General features: G+C 44.0%; 3 protein-coding genes across 4 annotated transcripts; 1 reads left to right on the forward strand and 2 right to left on the reverse strand.

Moving 5' to 3' along the window:
* Window positions 1-241: 241 nt before the first annotated feature.
* LOC143007338 (uncharacterized) lies at window positions 242-2352 on the reverse strand. Of its 2 annotated transcripts, XM_076158626.1 has the most exons (7): window positions 2293-2352; window positions 2012-2138; window positions 1769-1883; window positions 1521-1633; window positions 1123-1222; window positions 889-1010; window positions 242-788 (listed from the first exon to the last, which is right to left on the reverse strand). In XM_076158626.1, exons 2-7 carry the CDS (start codon window positions 2103-2105, stop codon window positions 679-681), a joined length of 654 nt encoding a protein of 217 aa, XP_076014741.1. In that variant the 5' UTR covers window positions 2106-2138; window positions 2293-2352; the 3' UTR covers window positions 242-678. The 2 variants fall into 2 exon arrangements, with proteins under 2 accessions (XP_076014741.1, XP_076014742.1); XM_076158627.1 differs by having other exon boundaries at window positions 1521-1630; window positions 2012-2346.
* Window positions 2353-2535: 183 nt separating this feature from the next.
* On the forward strand, window positions 2536-3954 carry rpl28 (ribosomal protein L28). The gene is made up of 5 exons (XM_076158732.1): window positions 2536-2655; window positions 3124-3211; window positions 3344-3467; window positions 3610-3728; window positions 3816-3954. Exons 2-5 carry the CDS (start codon window positions 3131-3133, stop codon window positions 3903-3905), a joined length of 414 nt encoding a protein of 137 aa, XP_076014847.1. The 5' UTR covers window positions 2536-2655; window positions 3124-3130; the 3' UTR covers window positions 3906-3954.
* Window positions 3955-7197: 3243 nt separating this feature from the next.
* pdcl (phosducin-like) lies at window positions 7198-19498 on the reverse strand. Its single transcript, XM_076158674.1, has 14 exons — window positions 19357-19498; window positions 19174-19257; window positions 17169-17285; window positions 15038-15178; window positions 14819-14962; window positions 14473-14654; window positions 13836-13919; window positions 12390-12636; window positions 12011-12297; window positions 11589-11736; window positions 11149-11507; window positions 8623-8806; window positions 8362-8543; window positions 7198-8221 (listed from the first exon to the last, which is right to left on the reverse strand). The coding sequence occupies exons 1-14, from the start codon at window positions 19361-19363 to the stop codon at window positions 7658-7660; spliced, it is 2730 nt and encodes a 909-aa protein (XP_076014789.1). The 5' UTR covers window positions 19364-19498; the 3' UTR covers window positions 7198-7657.
* Between the last annotated feature and the right edge of the window lie 1422 nt (window positions 19499-20920).

Here is a 20920-nt window from a genome sequence, read left to right on the forward strand (position 1 = left end):
TCCAGCGTCTGTCCAAAAAACTCACTAAACTATTTCTCACCATATTTTAATATTAGACAACTATTAGACCCCCTGTTCTTATTTTGCACATTTTCTATAAAGATTTGATTGAAATTGAAGTTATTTGTCTGGTGATGAGTAACAGTTTCATATTGTCTCAGTCAAGTCTACTTATTATACTTTCAGATGTTAATAGCACACTAATACTTGGTTTTAATGTGATGAAATGAAATCATTAAAGTGACTTAAACTGTATAATTTATTTTAGCAAAGACAAACAATTACATTGTTTACGGTAAATCCTCATGAAGGGGTTATGAGCAGCACAAATACAAAATCAATGGCACAAACAATTTCTGAACTATCTGCTTGTAGAGCCTCGCCTGTATTATAATTGTAATTGTCCAGCCATGAGGATTCTGATCTCTTGTGGTGAAAGTCCTGCTTCCAACTGGAGCTACTGGCATATGGACACACTGCATTTGAAAATAGCTGTGTTCAATCCACTAATGAGCGAGTGAGAGAGACAATTGTGCAATATCACCAAAGTCAGTCACGTCAATAACAGAGCTTCTGTTCCATCTTAGTAATCAAGTCGTGTTGCTGGGTGTTTTACATGTTGTGGCCCTCTCCTGCTTAAATCAGCTCTTTCTGTCATGGTGTCGGCCTTTTGAGGTTTCAATTCCACGTTTTCAAAGCTGCCTGTGCTTTTCGAACAGCAGCCTCCAGCATGGCGCCGTCACCAAGCATCTGTTGGAGATCAGCTGGGTCCATCTCCAGCAGCATACCTGCACAGACAGAGACGCAGTCGTCACAATGACAGCCCCCTGAAAGTCCCACATATATTTTATTGATGGTGTAAAGTGATGTTTTCGATGATCGACTCACCTGTGATGTCATTTGCATGCAGTACATCCAGCTGCTCCACCAGTGAGAACAGCCTCTCACCCAGCCTCTCTGTGTCATCTGTGTCTGATGAGTCGCTCACATCCGTCTCCTCCACACTTTGCCTGGAGGGAATTGGTGTGTGCACATTATTAAAACTACAGCACTCAATCGCTTTGAGATAGAAAAAGAAAAGAGCCTAAATCTGCTCTAATAGGCTGCAGAGAAGTCACATACTCTTTTAGTGTCTTCAGTGCGAGATTCACTTGTTCTTCCAGGAGTTTGGGATCTGAGAGAAGGTGTAAGACGGCATCTTTGTGCTGCTCCAGAAGCATTCCTAAGAGGGGAACAGGGGCACATACTTCACCTTCAAGCAATATGCAACTCTCCAAAGTCATTAATACTGTTATTTTAAATTGAATTAAGATGGGTTTTTGAGTTAGATTGGTGGTGAACTAACTTAAACTGCATGTTACTTCAGCTGAATCTCTGAAATCACCTTAAACAGCTATTCATATTCAAATAAACACCTTCTAGTGCCAGTGTGTGCATGTCTTATGTAAGATGCTCTATCTATAGTGAGATATTACGAAGTCCTGTTGTGTTTTGGTTGAATGAGAGGAGTGGCTGTTCACCTGTGATTTTCTGGGAGTATCCAGTGTTGTAAACATCCACAAGGTCAAACAGCTGCTCGCCCACTGAGTCAGAGGACACAGACACCTCGTCCTCGTTCTTATTGGTTAACCTGCTGCCAAGAAGATGCACAAAACATATTTATTATATACAAGTTCATATAAGTTCTGTTCTTACTGATGACTGAAAAAGCATTGTTTTAATCCAAATTACCGCCCAAGGTGGTGAAAGTGACCAGGCTCTGTGTTACCTGGGCTCCTGTTCCAGCTGCAGGGCTTTGAGGGCTTTCTCCAATGCTCCAGTGAGCACAGATTCATCCTGCAACATCTGTATCAGGACAGAACCTGGCAGCTCCAGCAACATTCCTGAACATACACACGCACACACAGAGGGGTTGTGTTGTTATTATGGTGGTTTCAGGTGGGCAATCAGACTGTGGACAGAGCTGTTGGGAGGTTTATTAGTTAACGCGGACGCTATTTAATCACCTAACCTGTGAGTTTTCCGGCGATCTCTTTGTGGCTTGGGTAAATCCGATTGTATAGCTGCTCTCCAAGTGTCTCCAGGTCTTCCTTTCCTTCCTCCATGTCTGTCTGCTTCCATTCATACACACGTTGTACCTGTCACATTACATCAGAATGTAACTTCGAACTGTTTATTTCGATCTTGCGTCAACAGTTTCGAAAGACGACGTACAAGACCGATTTTCTCTATAATATCTGTTTTATTAACCACATGCATGCACTCGTGTTATCATATAAATAACCAGTTCACCTATCAATACTGGATTTTGACGTTCTCAGCTCTGTAAACACGAGTCGCATAGTGGTGACGTAGGACATATCACCCCCTCCCCCAAGACGTATGACGACGTCTTCTTCCGCTGCACTCGTAAATAACTAGTACTCCATTAAATGGTGTTCCAAATTTGATTTACGAAAAAAACAGCTGAAAAAACAATAAGAAACAACACCACGGCGATAAGACGTGATTTGTGTGTAGTGTCTGAATGTGTAAAAACGCGGTTGTCACTGCTAATCTTCTTTATTTAAACACGGATGTGCGTGCGGAAGGATCTGTAGTAAAAGTTCCGTAAAGCGGCTTCCTCCCTCTTCGGTCCTCTTCCTCCGCTAAAAGGTAACGTGGTCGCCTCGGCAGCTAATGACCGGCTGCAAAACTACACTTGTTTTGTTGGTTTATATGAATATATTCCGTCAAATGTATAATTGAAGAGACAAATGTGTTGTTGGCCCTCTCATGGGCCGGTCAAAGCCAATTTATAATGCAGAAAAACCAAGATAAAATGATAAAAGCACGTCGCCATGTTTAGGCCGCGCCGTGCTGTTGCTATCTGCTCTACCGGAGCTAAAGAGCTAATGTTAGCACACGATGTGCTACTGTAACATGTCACATTATAATGAAAACATTTGAGTGAAAGTCCCATGATATAGCAGCTTTTGTTATTTGTGTTAGTCAGTCGGTAGCTGTCATTGAAACGCGTGAAACCAGAGGACTCTTAAGTCAAATGTGTCGTCAGTAAACGATACGTTAAACTGCTCCCCTCTTGGTAGTTATTTCATGTAACATTTGCGCTGTTTTCTTCAGGTTCATCATGTCGTCCCATTTGCAGTGGATGGTCATCAGGAACTGCTCCAGTTTCATCATCAAGAGAAACGGACAGACCTACAGTACTGTGAGTACACCTCGATGCTCCTGTTAGTAACTGACCATACTGGGGTTGAATATGCAGTGACCTCACGTGTGTGTTAGGGGGGGGGGGGGGGGACACTTTGGACAGTTGTGACTCAAAACCCGTTTGTTACAGGAGCCAAACAACCTGAAGTCCAGGAACTCTTTCCGCTTCAATGGTTTGGTGCACAAGAAGACTGTGGGTGTGCAGCCAGCAGCTGACGGCAAGGGCGTTGTGGTGGTGCTGAAGAAGCGTGCAGGTAGATATTGGACACCGTTTTGTCATCGTCTAGAATCAATCATTGTTGTTATTCATTTGACCAAGTGCGGATGTCCCATCTTCATTTTAAGGGGTGAAGTAAGTGATGAATTTTGTGGTAATTCTGTTGTCTTGATGCACAGGTCAGCGCAAACCTGCCAACTCATACGAGAAGATCACCATCAACAAGAACTCTCGTGCCACCCTCAACAGCCTGAGGCACATCATCCGTAAGAACAACTACAGGAAGGACCTGCGCATGGTGAGCTGAGCTGCAAAATCATTAAAAAGCCATTTTCTTAGCCATGCTTTCAAGAACAGACATTTTAACCTTAATTTGTCTGCACAGGCGGCTCTGCGTCGTGCCAGCGCCATTCTGAAGAGCCAGAAGCCTGTGGTGGTCAAAAAGAAGCGCACCAGGGCCACAAAGACCGCATAAACTCATACACTTGATGGTAAAATAAAGGATTTTTGTTTGAAAAAATCAATACTTTGTCCAGTGTCTCCATTCATCATGTGGGTTTTTGGTCAAATGCGTGTTAGATGCTTAGATTGCTTTGAAAGCATACAGGAGACTACAGCTTAAACATATTAGTTATTCCCACTTTTAGGTAACTTGATAACAGGCAAATTAGTTTGAAGCTGTACAAGACAACAGTCAAAATACAAATACTGACAAACTCAAATTGTGGCCACCCAACAATTCATCAAGACCATCTAGAAAGCTACAATCAATGTCTAATCATGTCACATACAGTCAGGTCCATAAATATTCGGACATTAACACAATTTTCACAATTTTGGCTCTGTACACAACCACAATGGACTTGAAATGCAACAATCAAGATGTGCTTTCAGTACAGACAGGTATTTACATCCAAATCAGGTGAACGGTGTAGGAATTACAACCATTTCTATATGTGCCTCTCCATTTTCAAGGAACCAAAAGTAATTGGACAACTAACAATCATAGATTGAATTGTCACTTAACAATTTAATTGGTTGCAAATCCTTTCAGTCAGTGACAGCCTGGACAGTCTGGAACCCATAGAAATCACCAGACGTTGGGTTTTGTCCCTGCTGATGCTCTGTCGGGCCTCTACTGCAACTGTCTTCAGTTTCTGCTTGTTCTTGGGGCATTTTCCCTTCAGTTTTGTCTTCACCAAGTGAAATTAATGCTCAATTAGAGTCAGGTCAGGTGATTGACTTGGCCATTGCATAATATTCCACTTCTTTGCCTTAAAAAACTAGTTGCTTTAGCTGTATGCTTCAGGTCATTGTCCATCTGCACTTGTGAAGCGCTGTTCAATGAGTTCTGAAGCATTTGGCTAAATATGAGCAGATAATATTGCCCAAACACTTAAGAATTCATTCTGATGCTTTTGTCACCAGTCACATCATCAATAAATACAAAGGAACCAGTTCATTAACATAACACTACCCCCACCATGCCTCACTGATGAGGTGATATGCTTCGGATCATGAGCAGTTCCTGTCCTTCACTATTCTATTCTCTTCCCATCATTCTGGTACAAGTCAATCTTTGTCTTATATGTCCATAGGATGCTGTTCCAAAACTCTACAGGCTTTTTAGATGTTTTTTAGCTAACTCTAGTCTGGTCTTACTGTTTTTGAGGCTCACCAATGGTTTCCATCTTTTGTATTCACTCTGGTGAAGTCTTCTCTTTCTTGTTGACTTTGACACAGATGCGCTTACCCCATGGAGAGAGTTCTTGATCTGTCCAACTGTGAAGGGGTTTTTCCAAAATTGTGAAAATTGTGTCTATGTCCAAATATTTATGGACCTAACTGTATGAGCTGGTGTCTGATGTAACAGAAATTAAATGCAGCTAATAAAACAGGAGTTGTGTCCGAGCACATCGCGTGCTTCTGTTTTTCACGTTGCCTCCCTCTTGAAGCCCACACACAATTTCTTGGTGTTCTACTTATACAAAAGGTTCCTAATTTTCCTTTTTTAAAGTAGGTAATGAAGTAGAAAGGGCCACTCCTGCACTGGTTGAACTGCCCGCTGGTGTGGAAGTATCAGATAGATTAGTTCAACCCACAGGCAGCTTTCCACCCCTGCTCTCACTGCTGTCACCTCCCCTCCACTTTAAGCTGCTGAAGCATCCCGTTCCCATCATTCCCCTCAGAGAGACTCGGCTCTCCGGCTGAGACCTGGGACGTAAAACTAAACGGGGACGCCGGTTTAACCCTCTATGAAGATGCCCCAGCTTACGCCTTCCTCCCCTTTTCCAGGCTGCGTGCTCCGCTCACCATGAGGCGGCCCAGGCCGGTGCTTCTCTTGGTGCTTCCAGCTCTGCTTGTCCTGCACGGTTGCGGCTACGAACTGCAAGACACCATCCACGAGCTGATGGAAGAGAACATCCACCTGCACGACCAGCTGGAGAACCTCACACACGCCCTCAGGGAGCTCGGACGAATTATCTGGCATCACTCCAATGGTACTGAAGCTTTTCCATTACTTCAAATTCCCTTTAGAGTGTTTATTCAATTCATCCATTTCATAACGAATCAGCCTTTTCTTGTTTTCTTTTCCCGTTTGTGATGCATGCTCACGCTTAATCCCTTCCCATCTGCCTCCATACATCCATCAGCTCTTTGAATGTGTCATTTCCCCTCTATTCCACACACACAAGACTGATTTCATATTCCCATTTAACCTTCTATAGACAATATTATTTTCCATGCATGAATCTTGATGCAGATGTGTGTAAACCATGATGAGCGGTTCTGTTTGCTTCATTCATACAGACCCAGATCACCGTGATCATGATGGAGAGGCTCAGCATCAGTTGTCAGAACATGGTGGGTATCATCCATGTTTCCTATGACTTCACCCAATTTAAATTTGATTCACAGAGTTCAGATAGCAGTTGACACGCCCGCAGGCTCGGCACATTCCTGGCATTGAGTGTTGATATTGATTCCATGTATAGAGCAGCGAGGGGGTCACAGAGGTCATCCAAGCACCAGCAGGATAATAAATAAACTTTGTTCCAGGCATCAATCTACACACTATCATTCCCCTCATGTTGCACTTCTGTTCCGGGGCAGGGATCAGCGCAGAGACCCATCTGCTTCTGGAACAGGCGCTGTGTGGACACGACCCGCACGGCTCAGCTGCTCCCTCACACCGACACGCCGCCCTCCTGCTGCTGACGATAGCCTGCCTCACCCTGCTGCTGCTGGTGACGATGATGGCCTGTTCCTGAACCACGCAAACCCGGGTTTACCTACAGAAGCACGACTTCAGCGGGCTCCGTTATTCATGGATATCGAACTTGTATCTCAGCTAAGTCGAAATGTAATTTTTAAGTTTTGAAAAGCGTTGCAGATATTAGCCACAGCCCTGGTTCTCCCCCCATTCATCCTTGCTGTGAGAGAGAGTGACTATTGACTGGACAGGATTGGATGAGTTGACCTCTCCTCTCTATCTGTGTTAGACAAATCATGTCTGTGAAACTGCTGGACTGGAACGGAGTGTGTTGATGTTTAGCACAATAGGTCATGTGACAAATTAATATTCCCTCATCACTGAAATGTGTTAGTAGCTATTTCAGGAAACACATTTTAGACACAATACATGACTTTTAATCACATTTCAACATGAACCCTGAGGTGTCCACATGTGAACCTGTGAAGCTTGGAGAATAAAACACGACAGCTGATGATTCTTAACACCTTGTTTATTTCCCCTCCCCCCCCCCCCCCCCCGACTACTTTGTTGAGAAATATCTGATGGTCCAACACATATAAAAGTTATAAAACTAACTAAACATTTAGGCTGAAGGTTGTGAGGTTCGAGACGACGAAGGTGCACATTGACGACGAGGAAAGGAAAAGAGAGGAGAGGGGAAAATGTATTTTGATATAATAAATAATACACACATCAAACAAACATCTAAAACCTAAGTGACAAACACACACATCATCCTCTCTGTGCATAACTGGTCCTTGAGAACGGCGAATATTCACTCAGACGTAGAACTGTTGCTATGGAATGATGATGTCATGATATGCGTCGACAGTTTGATGCTGTGTGTGTTTCAGTCATCACTAAGTGGATCCATAAGCGATGAAATGATCTATTGTCCATGCAAGCTGCGTGTGTGTGTGTGTGTGTGTGTGTAGGTTTTCCATGCATGTGATGCCCGTTTTCATGTGGCTCTAGTCTATGTCAAGGTCAGAGTCCTCGTCGCTGTGAGTGTGTTGTACGATGGCTCCGTTGCGGACGGTCTTGGTGACGATGGCGGGCTTATCGGGCAGCAGGCCGTACTCCCTCAGCAGGGCCTCCAGGTCCACGGCGAAGAAATCTTCCCCCAGCTGGTCTGTGAGGCGCACGAAGTTGCCGATCAGATCCCCGGCTTTGTAAACCAGCAGGGCGGGCAGGGCGCTTTCCCTGAACAAGGCGCTGGTGCTGATGGCCGAGCTGCGTACGCTGCAGAACTTGACCAGCGGGTACTCCTGAGCCAGACACAGCAGGCTGCCGCTCATGGCCTCGCAGCCCGGGATGTTGGGCTCGTAGATGTGGATCATGACCAGCGTGCTTTTGTCCTCCTTGTCCAGAGCCTCCAGGAAGTCCTCTCCGCTGGTCAGCTCGTAGACCTGCTCGAAGCGTTTGCCGCGGCAGAGCTGCCGCCGCATCTCCTCGATGCGCTGCATGCGGTAATGCTGGAGGAAATCTTCATCGTCCTCCTCTTCCTGGAGCATGTTGTACTCCTTCATGGTCATCTTTAGGGGAGGTAAACAGGAAATGGAGTCAATTATAGGGGTTCATTCCATGGGCTATCTGTAATGGAACATGCATTCACACACACGCGCACACACACACACACCACAGTTAGGAGATATTCTGTCCTTGTTGTACTCACTTTGCCTTGGATCTTGTCCTGCAGGTCTTTCTGCTTCTCCTTGTCTTTCTCCTGGTCCAGGTCAGAGCGGCAGGTCATGGACAGCTTCTTGATCAGTCTCTCCATCTCTCTCTTCTGCTCCTGTTTCTGCTCCACCTCCAGCTGCTTGTACTTCCTCCAGTCATTGATCACACCCTTTGGTCCTGTGAAGGAGCAGCCAATGAGAACACGTCAGCGTGAAACCTCTGGAATGTATCAGTTTGAAGATGAAATAATGCTTACCTGTGTTGACGGCGCTTCCATCTGCGCTGTAGTCGATCTCAGGCTCGGCAATGTTACCGTCCCTGATGGTCTTCTTCTCCCCGTCCTCGTCCTCATTGTCGCTGCCTTCGTCCTCACTGCTGCTGTAGTAGTACTGCTGCTTCTCTCCAAGAATCTTGTCATCTAGTGTCGTCATGGCGATGGCTCACCTGAGGATGACAGTTTTTGTTGCCTTTAGTGATCTAAAGTCCTGATGCACGCCATCATGGACCACCAATAAGACCGCTTCAGTATATGTAGAAGCAATGTAAACATAGTGACCTCCATTTGGACAAAAGAAACCGGTTTAATAATTTGCATGAGCAGCTGACAGTGAGATACACACATACACATCCTGCCATGTGCTTTAACCCAACAACAGCTTGAGTGTTCAAACAGAAGCAGTCAGTCGAGCATAACTGGGGCTGACAGCCATCACTGCTGGATTATGACAAAAATAGGGCAGTGAGAGGACACACAGCATACAGAAAGTGTGTCAGATGATAAAACCTGAGCTGAAGTGCACTTAATGATGCACTGAGCCGTGTGTAAGCCTGAACAATGCCTCTTACACTAGTGCTACTTAAGAGACATAAAAGCTCATCTACCAATCACAGTCTACATTCATTGATTTACACTTTTAAGCCTTCCCTTTTGTCTATTGTGCAAACTGTGAGTAATAAATTGTCCATTTAAGGTTACATTTCTTACATACACGACATCTTCCAATGTCCAAACACACTTTAATTTATCACAAGATGTTGCTCATAAAAGAGTAAAAAGAAGCTCTGAACTATTGTCAATGAACAGCTGAGAAGCCCTGGGTTCCCTAAAGTGGTCAAATACTGGAGGAAAGTGGATAAACACAATCCAATTTACGCGTTAACCAAGCTGATGAGGTAGTGATGACGCCGTCACCCCGCAGGATAAACTAACGCTGTTAGGAAACTACAAAGAGTTTGGTTAGCCACGTAGCTTTAGCTTTTGTTGTGCTAGCGTCCTATGCAAATGATTAGCAATTATCGCCTTAGCCTTCAAACGATAAAGCGACGAGTTTTACCTCCGCTCCTCCGTTACCCGGTGTCTTAAATGCGTAGGTAAGATGGTGTATTCGTCTATCCGTGTTTGGTTTTAATCTCACCTCAGTCGTATGTGCCTGTGCTGTCAAATATTCCAAGCTCCCCCACAACTAATCTGCTAGCTTAGCCGCCCTCCCACTCTGGTGCTATGTCGTGCTGCCTTCATGGTCATTGGGATGTCGTAACTTTCACCACTATCGCGGTGATACAACCTATGTTTAACCCCTTTGATACACTGCGACACTCGGAGATGCAGTATTTACGCTTCTTTGTGCATTGTGTTGTGTTAAAAGTACCGTATGAGATTTGCAAGGTGTGGATGTGACGTTCAGCGTTAGTAATTAATGTTTACCGGGAGCACTTAAAAGCACCATTCCCACATGATCTCCTTAGTGCAATTCCCACCACCACGGCTAGATGGCAGCGTTATCACCACTAATACTACAACGATGATTCATACTACTACTACTACCACAACCTATACGACAACATAAATGAGAAAGACTGTCAATGTTATAGTTCAGTGGTTCCCAAACTTTTTCTTTCGCGCCCTCCTTTTATAGATCAAGAAGGGGGGGCGCTCTGGACGCTCATTGTTCTGCAGCGAGACGAAGAAGTATCGCCTCATTCATTTTCCTGAGGCGGTACCAATTCATATCGCTCCTCTTCCGGTCCCGCACTGCGCCCCCCCCCGAAGTAGCTCTGCGTCCCTCCTAGGGGTCGCGCCCCCCACTTTAGGAACCACTGTCATAGTTTAACCTTTAAAATTCAGATGAACACACAAAGCACAAAATTGGTCTTAGACTTGTTTTAATATCAGGCAGTAACAGTGGTTTGGTTGAATGTTCTGTGCATCCTTTTCATTGAGCAGCTTGACTCCTATTCAGTGAATATTCTCTCCACCCTCCATCAGTATGAGGCCTTTTGACAAAACAAACACTGGCCAATGTGAAACACCAGGACAAGAATAGAATATACAGAACAATAAATTCCAAATATTTATTTATGAGACAAAACCCATAAAAGGGCAGATCTATACACTACCATTTTTAAAAAGACTAGATAATAAACTGATGTATGCCTCGACACATGACCAGAAATTATTCTTCAAAGAGACAGTAATGAGCAGTTTGAAATATGACAACTTCACAGTTTCAGCTGACCTATTTCATGATTTTACACTTCAGTTGTCGGGCCCAGAGCTTTGAACAAAATGTTTAGGTTTATGTCTTCACCAATGTTTATGATTAAGCATGAGAAAGAAAACTTTCTACATTGAATGTTAGACATGCAACTCTCCGATGCACATCAAACCAGCAAGATGTTCTTCACACTTGTCTTGAACTCTCAGTAAAGTATGGTAAAGTTTCCCATCGTGTCGATCCCAAACCATCTCCATCTGACCAGCGTCGACACCTGTGGAGCGTCATAGCTCATCATTCATACCTCCGCTGTCATCTTCGGCCCTCTGTGCTTCCTTCTGTGCCGGTATTCTGAATGCCACATCAGGACACGTCCTGCTATTCAGACAAACCAGTTTCTTCAGAGTCGCAGAGTTTACTATGTCGAAACCCACTTTGCCTCCAAACGTGCTGGGTTTCCAGTATTCCGGAGAACATATAGGGTTTCCCAGGAGGCCTTTCAGAGAGAAAGGGGCGCCCATCTCCACCATGCTTTCTCCAAATATGGCTCCTGGTCGCGTTTTCTCCAGCATCAAGCCAGGATAAAATTCAAGAGCGTCAATGTTCCCGTAGAACTCCTCAAGCTCGCGGGCTATTTCCTCATTATCTGCCAAAAACATGAATATTTGCATTATATCCTGCAAAACTTATTGTGAAATACTTTTCTATCTTTCTGTATTTTACATACCTGTGAACTGTCTGAACGATGTGTACGGCTTAAGGTTGAATCGTTTCCTATACTCATTGAAGGGCTGCACGCGAAGCTGGCGGGATTCCTTTATTGTTGCCACAGCCACTTTAGTCACCATAGGGTGAATGTTATGCCCCCCGCCTATCTGTCAGACAAAAAGAGAAATTAAATTAATTTGGCATTGTTATATATTCCGTATATACTGTATAATTAGCTTGGGACCTGGCAACATTTCAGACATTAACATGCCGCACATTCAGGCTCAGCAGAAATCCGCGTTAAGGATCAAAATTCCCACCAACCATGTCAAAAATTACACCGGATCACAAACACAAAAATTATCTGCTTGTAGGACAAAAACCAAACAAGAAATAATTCATCTCTGACTGAGGTTTTCACAAGTTTCCTCAAAATGTTACCTGGCCGGCAGTTTGATGAGAAAAGGCCTCAACCAGCTTCTCTATTCCGTAGTGTGTGAGAACAGAAGTGTTGAAGAGGAACTGTGAGTAGGAAAGTTCATCTCCATCAATGATGAAGCTGTCGGGCATCAACGGGTGCCAGTGGTACAGCTGGCTGAATTCCAGGGAAATGCGGTTTGCGTACTGGAACTGGGAGTTAAAGAGCAGCGTGGGGTCAAACTTCAACCGCAGCAGGTATCCACTCAGGTGCTGCACATACTCCTCTATCACTATTCGTATGGTCTCACCTGAGAGAAGTGCAAAGGGAAAAACAAAGAAGGTTAATCGGAGCTCAAATGTTCAAAATCTAATACAATAAAGTCAAATACTGTCAGCTCACCGATGATGACGAAGCGTGCGGTCTGGAAAAGCTGCTCGTCGTCCCACGTGGGATGTTCTGCTTTCAGGATGTCACACACTCGATTGTGTTCCCTCAGCCACAGTGTGGCGTACATTCCCAAACCAGGGAGGAGTCCATATACCTCCTGACCAATAGCAACCTGGCCCTCTGGAGGGACGCCAGGAGGGTAGCTCATCCTGATGGGAACGTCGGCTACAGTAGGAGGGAATATCTCCCCATCGATTAACTGATGGGAGAATGATAAGAAGAAATAATATAATAGCTTGATGCATTCTTTTAAGCACTTTCCTGTCAGAACTTATTAATAAGTGATCCAAAAGTATTCAATCCCCTCCTGAGTTCCTCTATTTGTGTGTGTTTCTCATATTAAAACTGTCAAATCTTCACACTTAATCACAATGCTGAGTAAACAAAGTACAAGTTGTAAATTTACCAACTAGGCCTGTGTGAAAATACTATCCGCCCTCTCACATCATCCAAAATGACTGCATTGATAACAGATTACTGGCAGCCCTGTTCAGTCAGATCATCTCTTAAATATATGATTTTCAGAGGAATGTTGGCTCAAAGGTCCCACCAATAGCACACAATGTCAAAATCAGACATTCCAGAAGAGATGAGGAAGGAAGTGAATGAAACACATTAATCTGGGCTCCATAGCTCCACAGTGAGAGACATTATCTACAAATTGGGAAGACTGGGAACAATAGTGAACCTTCCAAGAAGTGGCTGACCATCCAAAATCCCTCCAGTTATACGCCGCTGACTCATTCAGGAAGACACAAAAGATCAAGGTAAACAGGGCCAGCGCCCATGACTCCACTATCCCAAAGACACCAGACAGAAATGGCGTCCAACCCAGAAGAACATTAAGTCAGCTTGTCTGAATTTTGCCACAACCCAGCTCAATGACCCTGAAACCTTTTGGAAGAAAATTCTGTATCCGATATCAGGTCATCAGTCTGTGAGTTGAAGCTCAAGCTCAACTGGAATATGCAGCACAATGAGCTCAAGCATAAGTGCCAAGTCAAAGTCCAGAACTGAAACTCATTGAAATCCCAAGGCAGGACCTGGAAACAGTTCTCGATTGGTAACCCTCCAATGTGGCTGAGAACAGAGGGCCAAAATTCCACTGCAGCAAGGTCAGAGACTGAACTCTAAGTGTTTCAGTGTGTCAACTAAATTCAGGCATCGATCATTTAAAAGTTGTATATTCTGTTCAATGTAAGATGTTGCGTAAAGATCTGACACGGTAAGATTGCTTCCTCGGAACGAAATTCTGACTTATGCTAGCAGATTACAACTGTTGGCAACATTAGAAGGAGAGATGGCAGGTTTCCCTTCTGCTAAATAATCCTGATGTGTTGCAACACGTGTCAGGTATCATTTCTTTTGTCCGCAGTTAGATTCTTGCTTTTCACTCACCTGGTACTTAAGTTTCCCGTCTTTGTGTAGTCTGAGGTGGAGCTGACGCGCCAGGTTGTCTCCGTAAATGTGCCCTGCATCCACCTGCAAGAAAGAAGGCAAAGTAAGCAAAAAAAAGAATAAAGTTGCATCTCTGTTTACATCTGGGAAACTATTGGAGCTCCGATGCTGCAATAAAGTGATAATCCAATTTGTTTGTGTGGACTTTGTCATAAATCATGGCAGATCTGACATTTTCCAGGAAAGTGTCCTATGTCACTTCCCTGTCTACCACTTTCAGTGACAAACTCCTGTTAAGTAGGTGGCAGCAAATCGCAGGAAATAAAAAGAAAAGGGAGAAATCTGGGAAAGAAGCGACCATAGACAAACAAAAGACACATAAACTTCTCCTTTCAAGTGAAAAGGAGAATAAAAATCGGAAAATCAACCTTTTTGAACAGCAGTTTACATTCATCTCATATTACAACACATTTATATTCACGCTCCATTGGTTAAAAATGCGGTAGCTACAGAAAAGATCCATTGTTTTGATTTGTTTGTGTGTTTCTGCTTTTTGCATTCAACAGCTATGTCAACACATTCAAACAAATGTGAAAAAGTGTCTTATGGCCAGACAGAAGCCAATGAAAGCACTGACCCCGTGTCCCAGAGCCTTGGTGAAGCCCAGGCCCATGCGGTTGTAGGTCTTAAAGAACTGGTGGGTGAAGTGCTGAGCGAAGAAGGCGAACATGAGGTTGGAGCCCTGGGGGTCGGGCCTGAAAGTCCTCCTCAGCAACAGCCGCTCCACCAGCAGCTCAGGGTCAGGCAGCACCGCCTTGCCTGACCAGAAATGACGGCGTCACACACACATCCAGTCAAAACATGCTGATATAATAAGCACAGCGGAATCATCCAAGGACAAAAATCTGTAAATCTTCAGATTGGAGGAGGAGGAGGAGGGGAAGACAAAGGCAGGCTGTATTAATTGTAAATGATTGTCTGACCTTTGACCCCCACAGGAGTTGGGCAGTCCGCTGGCACCGGGGGCAGCAGGCGAGTGTAGTAGCTCAGATTATAGTAGGATTCCCAGTTCAGGTAGCCGTACTTGGAGTTGTATGTTGGAGGACTGGGTATTAGATTGGACCTGACTGTTCAAAGGAAACAAGGTTAATACGAAGATATGAAGACGTGAAAGCCTGAAGAGGATTCTGCTGAGTCAGGACCTGTGAGAACGAGCCGCATCAGCGCCTCTCGCAGGAAGGTGTGGTTGATGATTTCCCAGAGCCAGTGGAAGTGGGTCAGAATATAGTTAACCGCATCGGGCCCAGGCTTCAGGAGATGATGGATTCTGGTCCAAAACTCAGCTGTGTGGACAGAAGGGCGGGGACACACAAAACGATGACGTCATTCACGGGCACATGCGCTCAGAATAACAAAGTCATCCACTAAAAACCATTCAATGAGCTTTAACATCTGGCGCTTGGCAGTGCACTTAAGCAGGATGACTCACAACTCCTTCACACACACGTGACATTTTGTGGAAAGTTCAGTGGTGAAGCGAGAAACGTAAACATTTCTATTGCACCACCACAGTCAATCAGGGGCACTTCCTGTTTTAGCTTGGAACCATCACAATGACCCCCCCCCCCACCCCTAAGATTTATATTCCAATTCCAATTAGGTTGTTGTTGAATTTCATCCGGTCATGATCAAAATAGAAGATATATAAACAATATTCAGCTGATTATTGATTGATAAAACCATGATATAATGTTCCTGCTACTTGCAGAATGTTGGAGCTATTGTGATGTGTAATTACGTAACTGTCCCACAGTTATGCCAGACATGATTATGGAAGCTTCTGCTGATGGTTACATGGGAATGAGCAGATTTTGATGCAGTGGTGCCTCCAGAACTTTTTCAAAGGGGGGGCCAGATGGGGGGGCCAGATGGGGTCGACAAAAATCTCGGGGTGGTCCACCAAAACCAAAAGCCGTAACTGAATTTTAAGAATTCTATGACGTTGTTGTAGTATCACGGCTAGTTAAAAACTACGGAATCACGCACTGATATACTTTGGTTTCTTATGTTATGTTTAATGTTACTAACTATCTGATGTGCATAGACTACTAACAGTACAGTTAACATTTTAAGTTCCACAACAACCCTGTTTTAATGTGTTTTGTATCTGTATATGTGTTAGTCGATTCAGTGTTTTTCAAATAAACTACTTGTCTTTTTCCTTAAAGACAAATATAAAGCTTAATGTGAAGGAGTACTGTACATTAATAGTACTGAACTAAACATTTACTGGGAACAAGCATTTCTCCAATTTAAAAACACCACACTGGCCTGCAACTATGTTCAATACAGCTTTATTTCACTGTTGCTGCATATTTTTGTAAACAAAAAAACCTATTCATATTACCTACATTATATACATTATACCTACAAATTGCTTATTTTGATGGCCAACTGGCAGATGCAGACAGAAACGCAGAACTACAAAAACACTTTTTCATACAGTTTAATACTGTTTCTATGTTTTTTGGGCAAACACACCCACAAAATGTTCCACATTTATGGCCCTACCCTTATGACTGGATGCTTAAGGCCCCCAAATTGCTCAACCACTTGTCAGACATTCTCGAGACAGCTTTGATCAGCTTAAACACTGAAAAACTGCGCTCACGGGAAATTAAACTACTCCCTTCTCCACCTCACTAACCCTCTGCTGCCGGTCCCCTGTCTGTCTGGTTTCTCCTTTCTTCCTAAGATAAGAAAAGATGTGTCTGGGGACTTTCTCTTCATTGTCTGCACATTGACGAAACCCAGCACAATGACTTTTCAAAATATACAAGAATATATACTTTCTCTCTGTTTTAGAAGCAGGCCTGACCTAAAAGTTGAGGCGTTGCTGTACGTGATTTTCACTGGCAAGTGCGTGATAGAAGCGCAAGTGGCCAATGGGGGGACCAGTGGGGTGGCCAGCAAATATCCAGGGCAGGGGCTGTGACCCCCCCTGGCCCCCCCCTAGTGGCACCACTGTTTAGATGGTCGGAGGCAGAGAGCAGCAGCACTCTAACTCTGACTCTATCTCTTCCTGGAATCTTTGTGCACTCTTGTTCTCCCAATCCTGCAAATATTTGGATCTGGATGAGAATCTCCCACTCTGCGAGCCAAGAAGAGTTTCACTATTTCCTGATTTGAAAACAACAAACCAGCCGACGACTTCACATCGGCTTACCGGCCCCAATCCTCTGTGTCTGACGCCAAAGGAAATGACATGACATTTTTCAGTTTCCCCACTCCAGTTTTGCAGTAATAGTAGAAGGATATTAGTTTGGGACTCACGGACGGTGCAGTTTTCTCCATAGAAGCCGGTGCGAGTGCAGTCACACTCATATCTGTCCACACCAAACCGCACACAGACGCCCCAATGCTGGCAGGGGAAATGACAGCATGGGTTCACTGCCCAAACAAGAAGAAGGACAACGGGGGTCAAGATCACATTGTCTTAGGAGTGAAATAGTACAAACAGAGGAAAGTTAATATATGACTGTGGCCTGTATTTAGATAAAAAAAAAAGTGAAAAAAAGTTGTATGTTGTCTAGAGTTACAAAAAAATGCTTCTATGGAAAACAGAAAGTTTTTCAGCCATTCAAATCAGCCATATGAAAGGGCCTTTGTTCTCAACAGGAGTGTGAGTGTGTGTGTGTGTTAGAGGGAGAGAGAGAGAGAGAGAGAGAGAGAGAGAGAGAGAGAGAGAGAGAGAGAGAGAGAGAGAGAGAGAGAGAGAGAGAGAGAGAGAGAGAGAGAGATTGACAAATTACTCAGATAAAACACAGGATAAGCAAAGTCACTACATGTTGGTTTGATGGTTTACACAAAATACTCCTTGACTATGAGGGGAGATAAAAGTGTCAGTATCATACATTCCTCCACCCTGTGTTAGTGATTATGGATGTGTTTACCTGCATGCAACCTCATACCGTTGGAGAATAGTTCAGGGCACGGAAAAATAAAAGTGAACCCTGTTGATGTGTGTTGTGGAGCAACAGAAAAGCAAAACGATCCATCAGGCAGCGTGCAAGTGTGGAGAATTTTCACGTACATACACACACACACACACACGCACACACACACACACACGCACACGCACACACACACACACACACACACACACACAGACGTCTCTTCACATGTAAAAACTTGCCCTTTTCTCCCCACTTTGTAAACAATGTAAACTAAAACATCGCTATCTGATTGAAGATCTCAGCCCGGACACACACCTCAGACACCCCATCCAGAAGAAGACAGTTCCAGATTAAACCTTTATTTGAAAAGTTATATCTTTAAGAGGATTGATAATGGATAATCATTTCTACAGAAAGTGTTTTAATGGTAATTCATCTCATAAGTAGTCTTTCAGAATGAGCTTTCCTGTTAGTTGTTGCCAGATGAGATTCTGGTAGTCAGTCTTATTGTTGAAATGTGTGTGAGCTGGTAATGGCAGGATGATGTGTTTAAGTGTTTATGTTAAGGGTGTGAGGGGACGTGCCCATGCAGGTCAGTGGATTTATGTCTGGCCACAGGTCAGACGGGAAACATCTGTTCACAGGCAAAACACAATAGAGTGACATCCAACCTCACAAATCAGACACCGGATATCATCTGATTTAGTCGTTTCATTGATTCACAAAGTTATTCGCAAAGTGATTTCACAAAAATGTGAATGTAACAGCTGAGACAAATGAGTGGTGATGTAATACAACAGGCATTCCGATGTGATCTGTGTCCAGATATGTTGCACAGGTAAGGGAAAATGAGATAAGATGTTAATGTCCACAAAGCATGAGGACATGACCCGACCTGCCGCTCTCTGTGTTGACATTATCTCACAAATAGTTTTGAATTGGTAAATTGTGGATCAAGCTCGTCTATGGAGCAATCTGGAAACACAGGCCATGGTAAAATGTAAATGAGACCAAAAAGTACTAATATAATGCTTAATCTCAAACACACACTAAAGTAAGGGTAAAACACGACACTAAGAGCTCCCTATGTGAGCTTTTCCTCCTGTGGCTGTTAAATGTTATTGTACCAAGACCTGAGGTTCAAACTTGTTATTGTTATCTGCCAGCAGGAATTTTTACTGATGGTAGCTCTCCAATTCATGATGGAAAATGGGATCATAAAAACAGTGCGGTGCAGAACACTCACTCTGCCCACTGAAACAAAGAGCTGACATCATTCACACTGACTGAGCCACAAAACCCATCAGGACAACATTAAGAGAAATGCAGCATATAAAGCTTTTTATCATTCAGAGATTTGCTTATTGATCAAACTTTTCTACCTTTGTTGGCGGTAACCTCATCACCCCGGCATGCAGGCTCCCGCAACAGCAAGAGAAGAGCACAAAGTGATCCGAGGACAGAGGCTAGACAGTGCAGGACAAAAGGGACACGGACTGATTTTTAAAGAAGAAGAAGTGAATCCCAAGTGGCAGCACAAGCAGCAGACGCAGCGTGTTACTTACATCTCATCACAGCAGGCTGAGTTCAGGAAGAATTCATTCCAACTTCTAGAAAAAGTGCAGGCAAAGACAGGAGGACAGCAGGCTCGGCTGTCCAACAGGTTTTGCGTAGTGTTTGTGAGTGCTGCAGCCCCGTCGCAGTGCGCTTGTACCTGCCAGCAGACAGAGAGGAGGGAAAGCGTCTCCCCTGCACACTGTGTGATTCCAAATGATTTGCACCCCCTGCTGGTTTCAAAATGGAACGTCCTGCATGTATTTTATCCGCACACTGATGCATTATTGTTATTATATTTCAATTTTTAATGAAAGTCTGGTTTCAGCCTCAACTTCTTGCTTTCCCTTCTAATCCACGAGTCCAGTGGTTCTCAACCTGAGGTAAAAGACACTGAAGGACAAGAAGAGTCGTCGTTCATTTCAGCCTACTGGTCTCTGTTCTGCTCGTCCTGGGTTCTTATAGCCGTGCGAGGTACATCACTCTGCAAAAGCTGTCAAAAGGAAATACTGAACTGCTCTGACAGAGGTCAAAAGGTCAAAGTGGAGTGGTGCCGTCAGGACTGCGTGCGTGTAATGCATCACGTGACCTTTCGACCCTGATGTTGAGGAAGCACAGATGCACAGAAATGCTGAACTATTTCAATTCACAATGTGTCTATGAAAACATCCAATATATTGATCAGTTGTAATCATTATGATCTGTAGTTAGTGGATTGATTGGAGCTATGCAGATATTTTCCCACCAAAGTTATGCTTCTTGCTGTTGTGTTATTTCCCAATGGATTTTGGCACTGCAGAGTGAGACTGGGGCTGAAGCAAAACAACACCTTGAGCTGGAGAAGAGCAAGGAGGAGTGCCAGGAAATTGGAGAAGGTGGGAAGCAATCCCGGTGAGCAAGCTTCAGTTTTCAAGAGAATGAATGAATATTGTTTGAATGTTGTAATTAGAACAAGAAGTTTCAGATCAGGTTTCTTGAGATAACCTCAACTCAACCCAAACCTGAAGTCCAGGTGTCAAGGATGGTGGTTGATATGGCTGCAAGGAAGATATTGTGGAGGGACATCAGGATATGTACTGTAGATCAAAAGAGGGTGAAATATGAAAAGAAGAATGACCACCTTAAATGTCTCAGATTCCTCTTCTAATACATGCTTTTGACCTTTTTTTTTCTTTACATACATGCTACACACACGTTTTGCACAATGCAAGTGGCACACAAATGTCACACTCATTTGAAGGTATATACACCGAAGGCCCAAACTGCTGCATTGCGTCTGAAATGTTCCTAAGATTGTAATTCCCGGTCCAAATTCAGGGTCCCGCTCAGCACCGCTGACCTTCAATGCCCCCAGCACTCCCACCAGCTTTGATGTGCTGCTGCTTTAAGATCTCCCCTGCAGGTCTGATCAGTGAATCCTTTCCAGCTGCAATGGTGAGGTTGAGCTTTGACTCATCCGTAAACAGTCGTCATCAGTTTAGTTTCAGCTTTGTCTGGCTCATTCTAAATATTTAGACTTGATTTGTTGCCCCATCTGCCTAATGGACTTTTAGTTTTTTTTTTTGTTATGAGGTT

This window comes from Genypterus blacodes, unplaced genomic scaffold (assembly GCF_046128005.1).
Source record: "Genypterus blacodes isolate CSIRO-AG114 ecotype Tasmania unplaced genomic scaffold, CSIRO-AGI_Gbla_v1 ptg000085l_1, whole genome shotgun sequence".
NCBI lineage: Eukaryota > Metazoa > Chordata > Actinopteri > Ophidiiformes > Ophidiidae > Genypterus > Genypterus blacodes.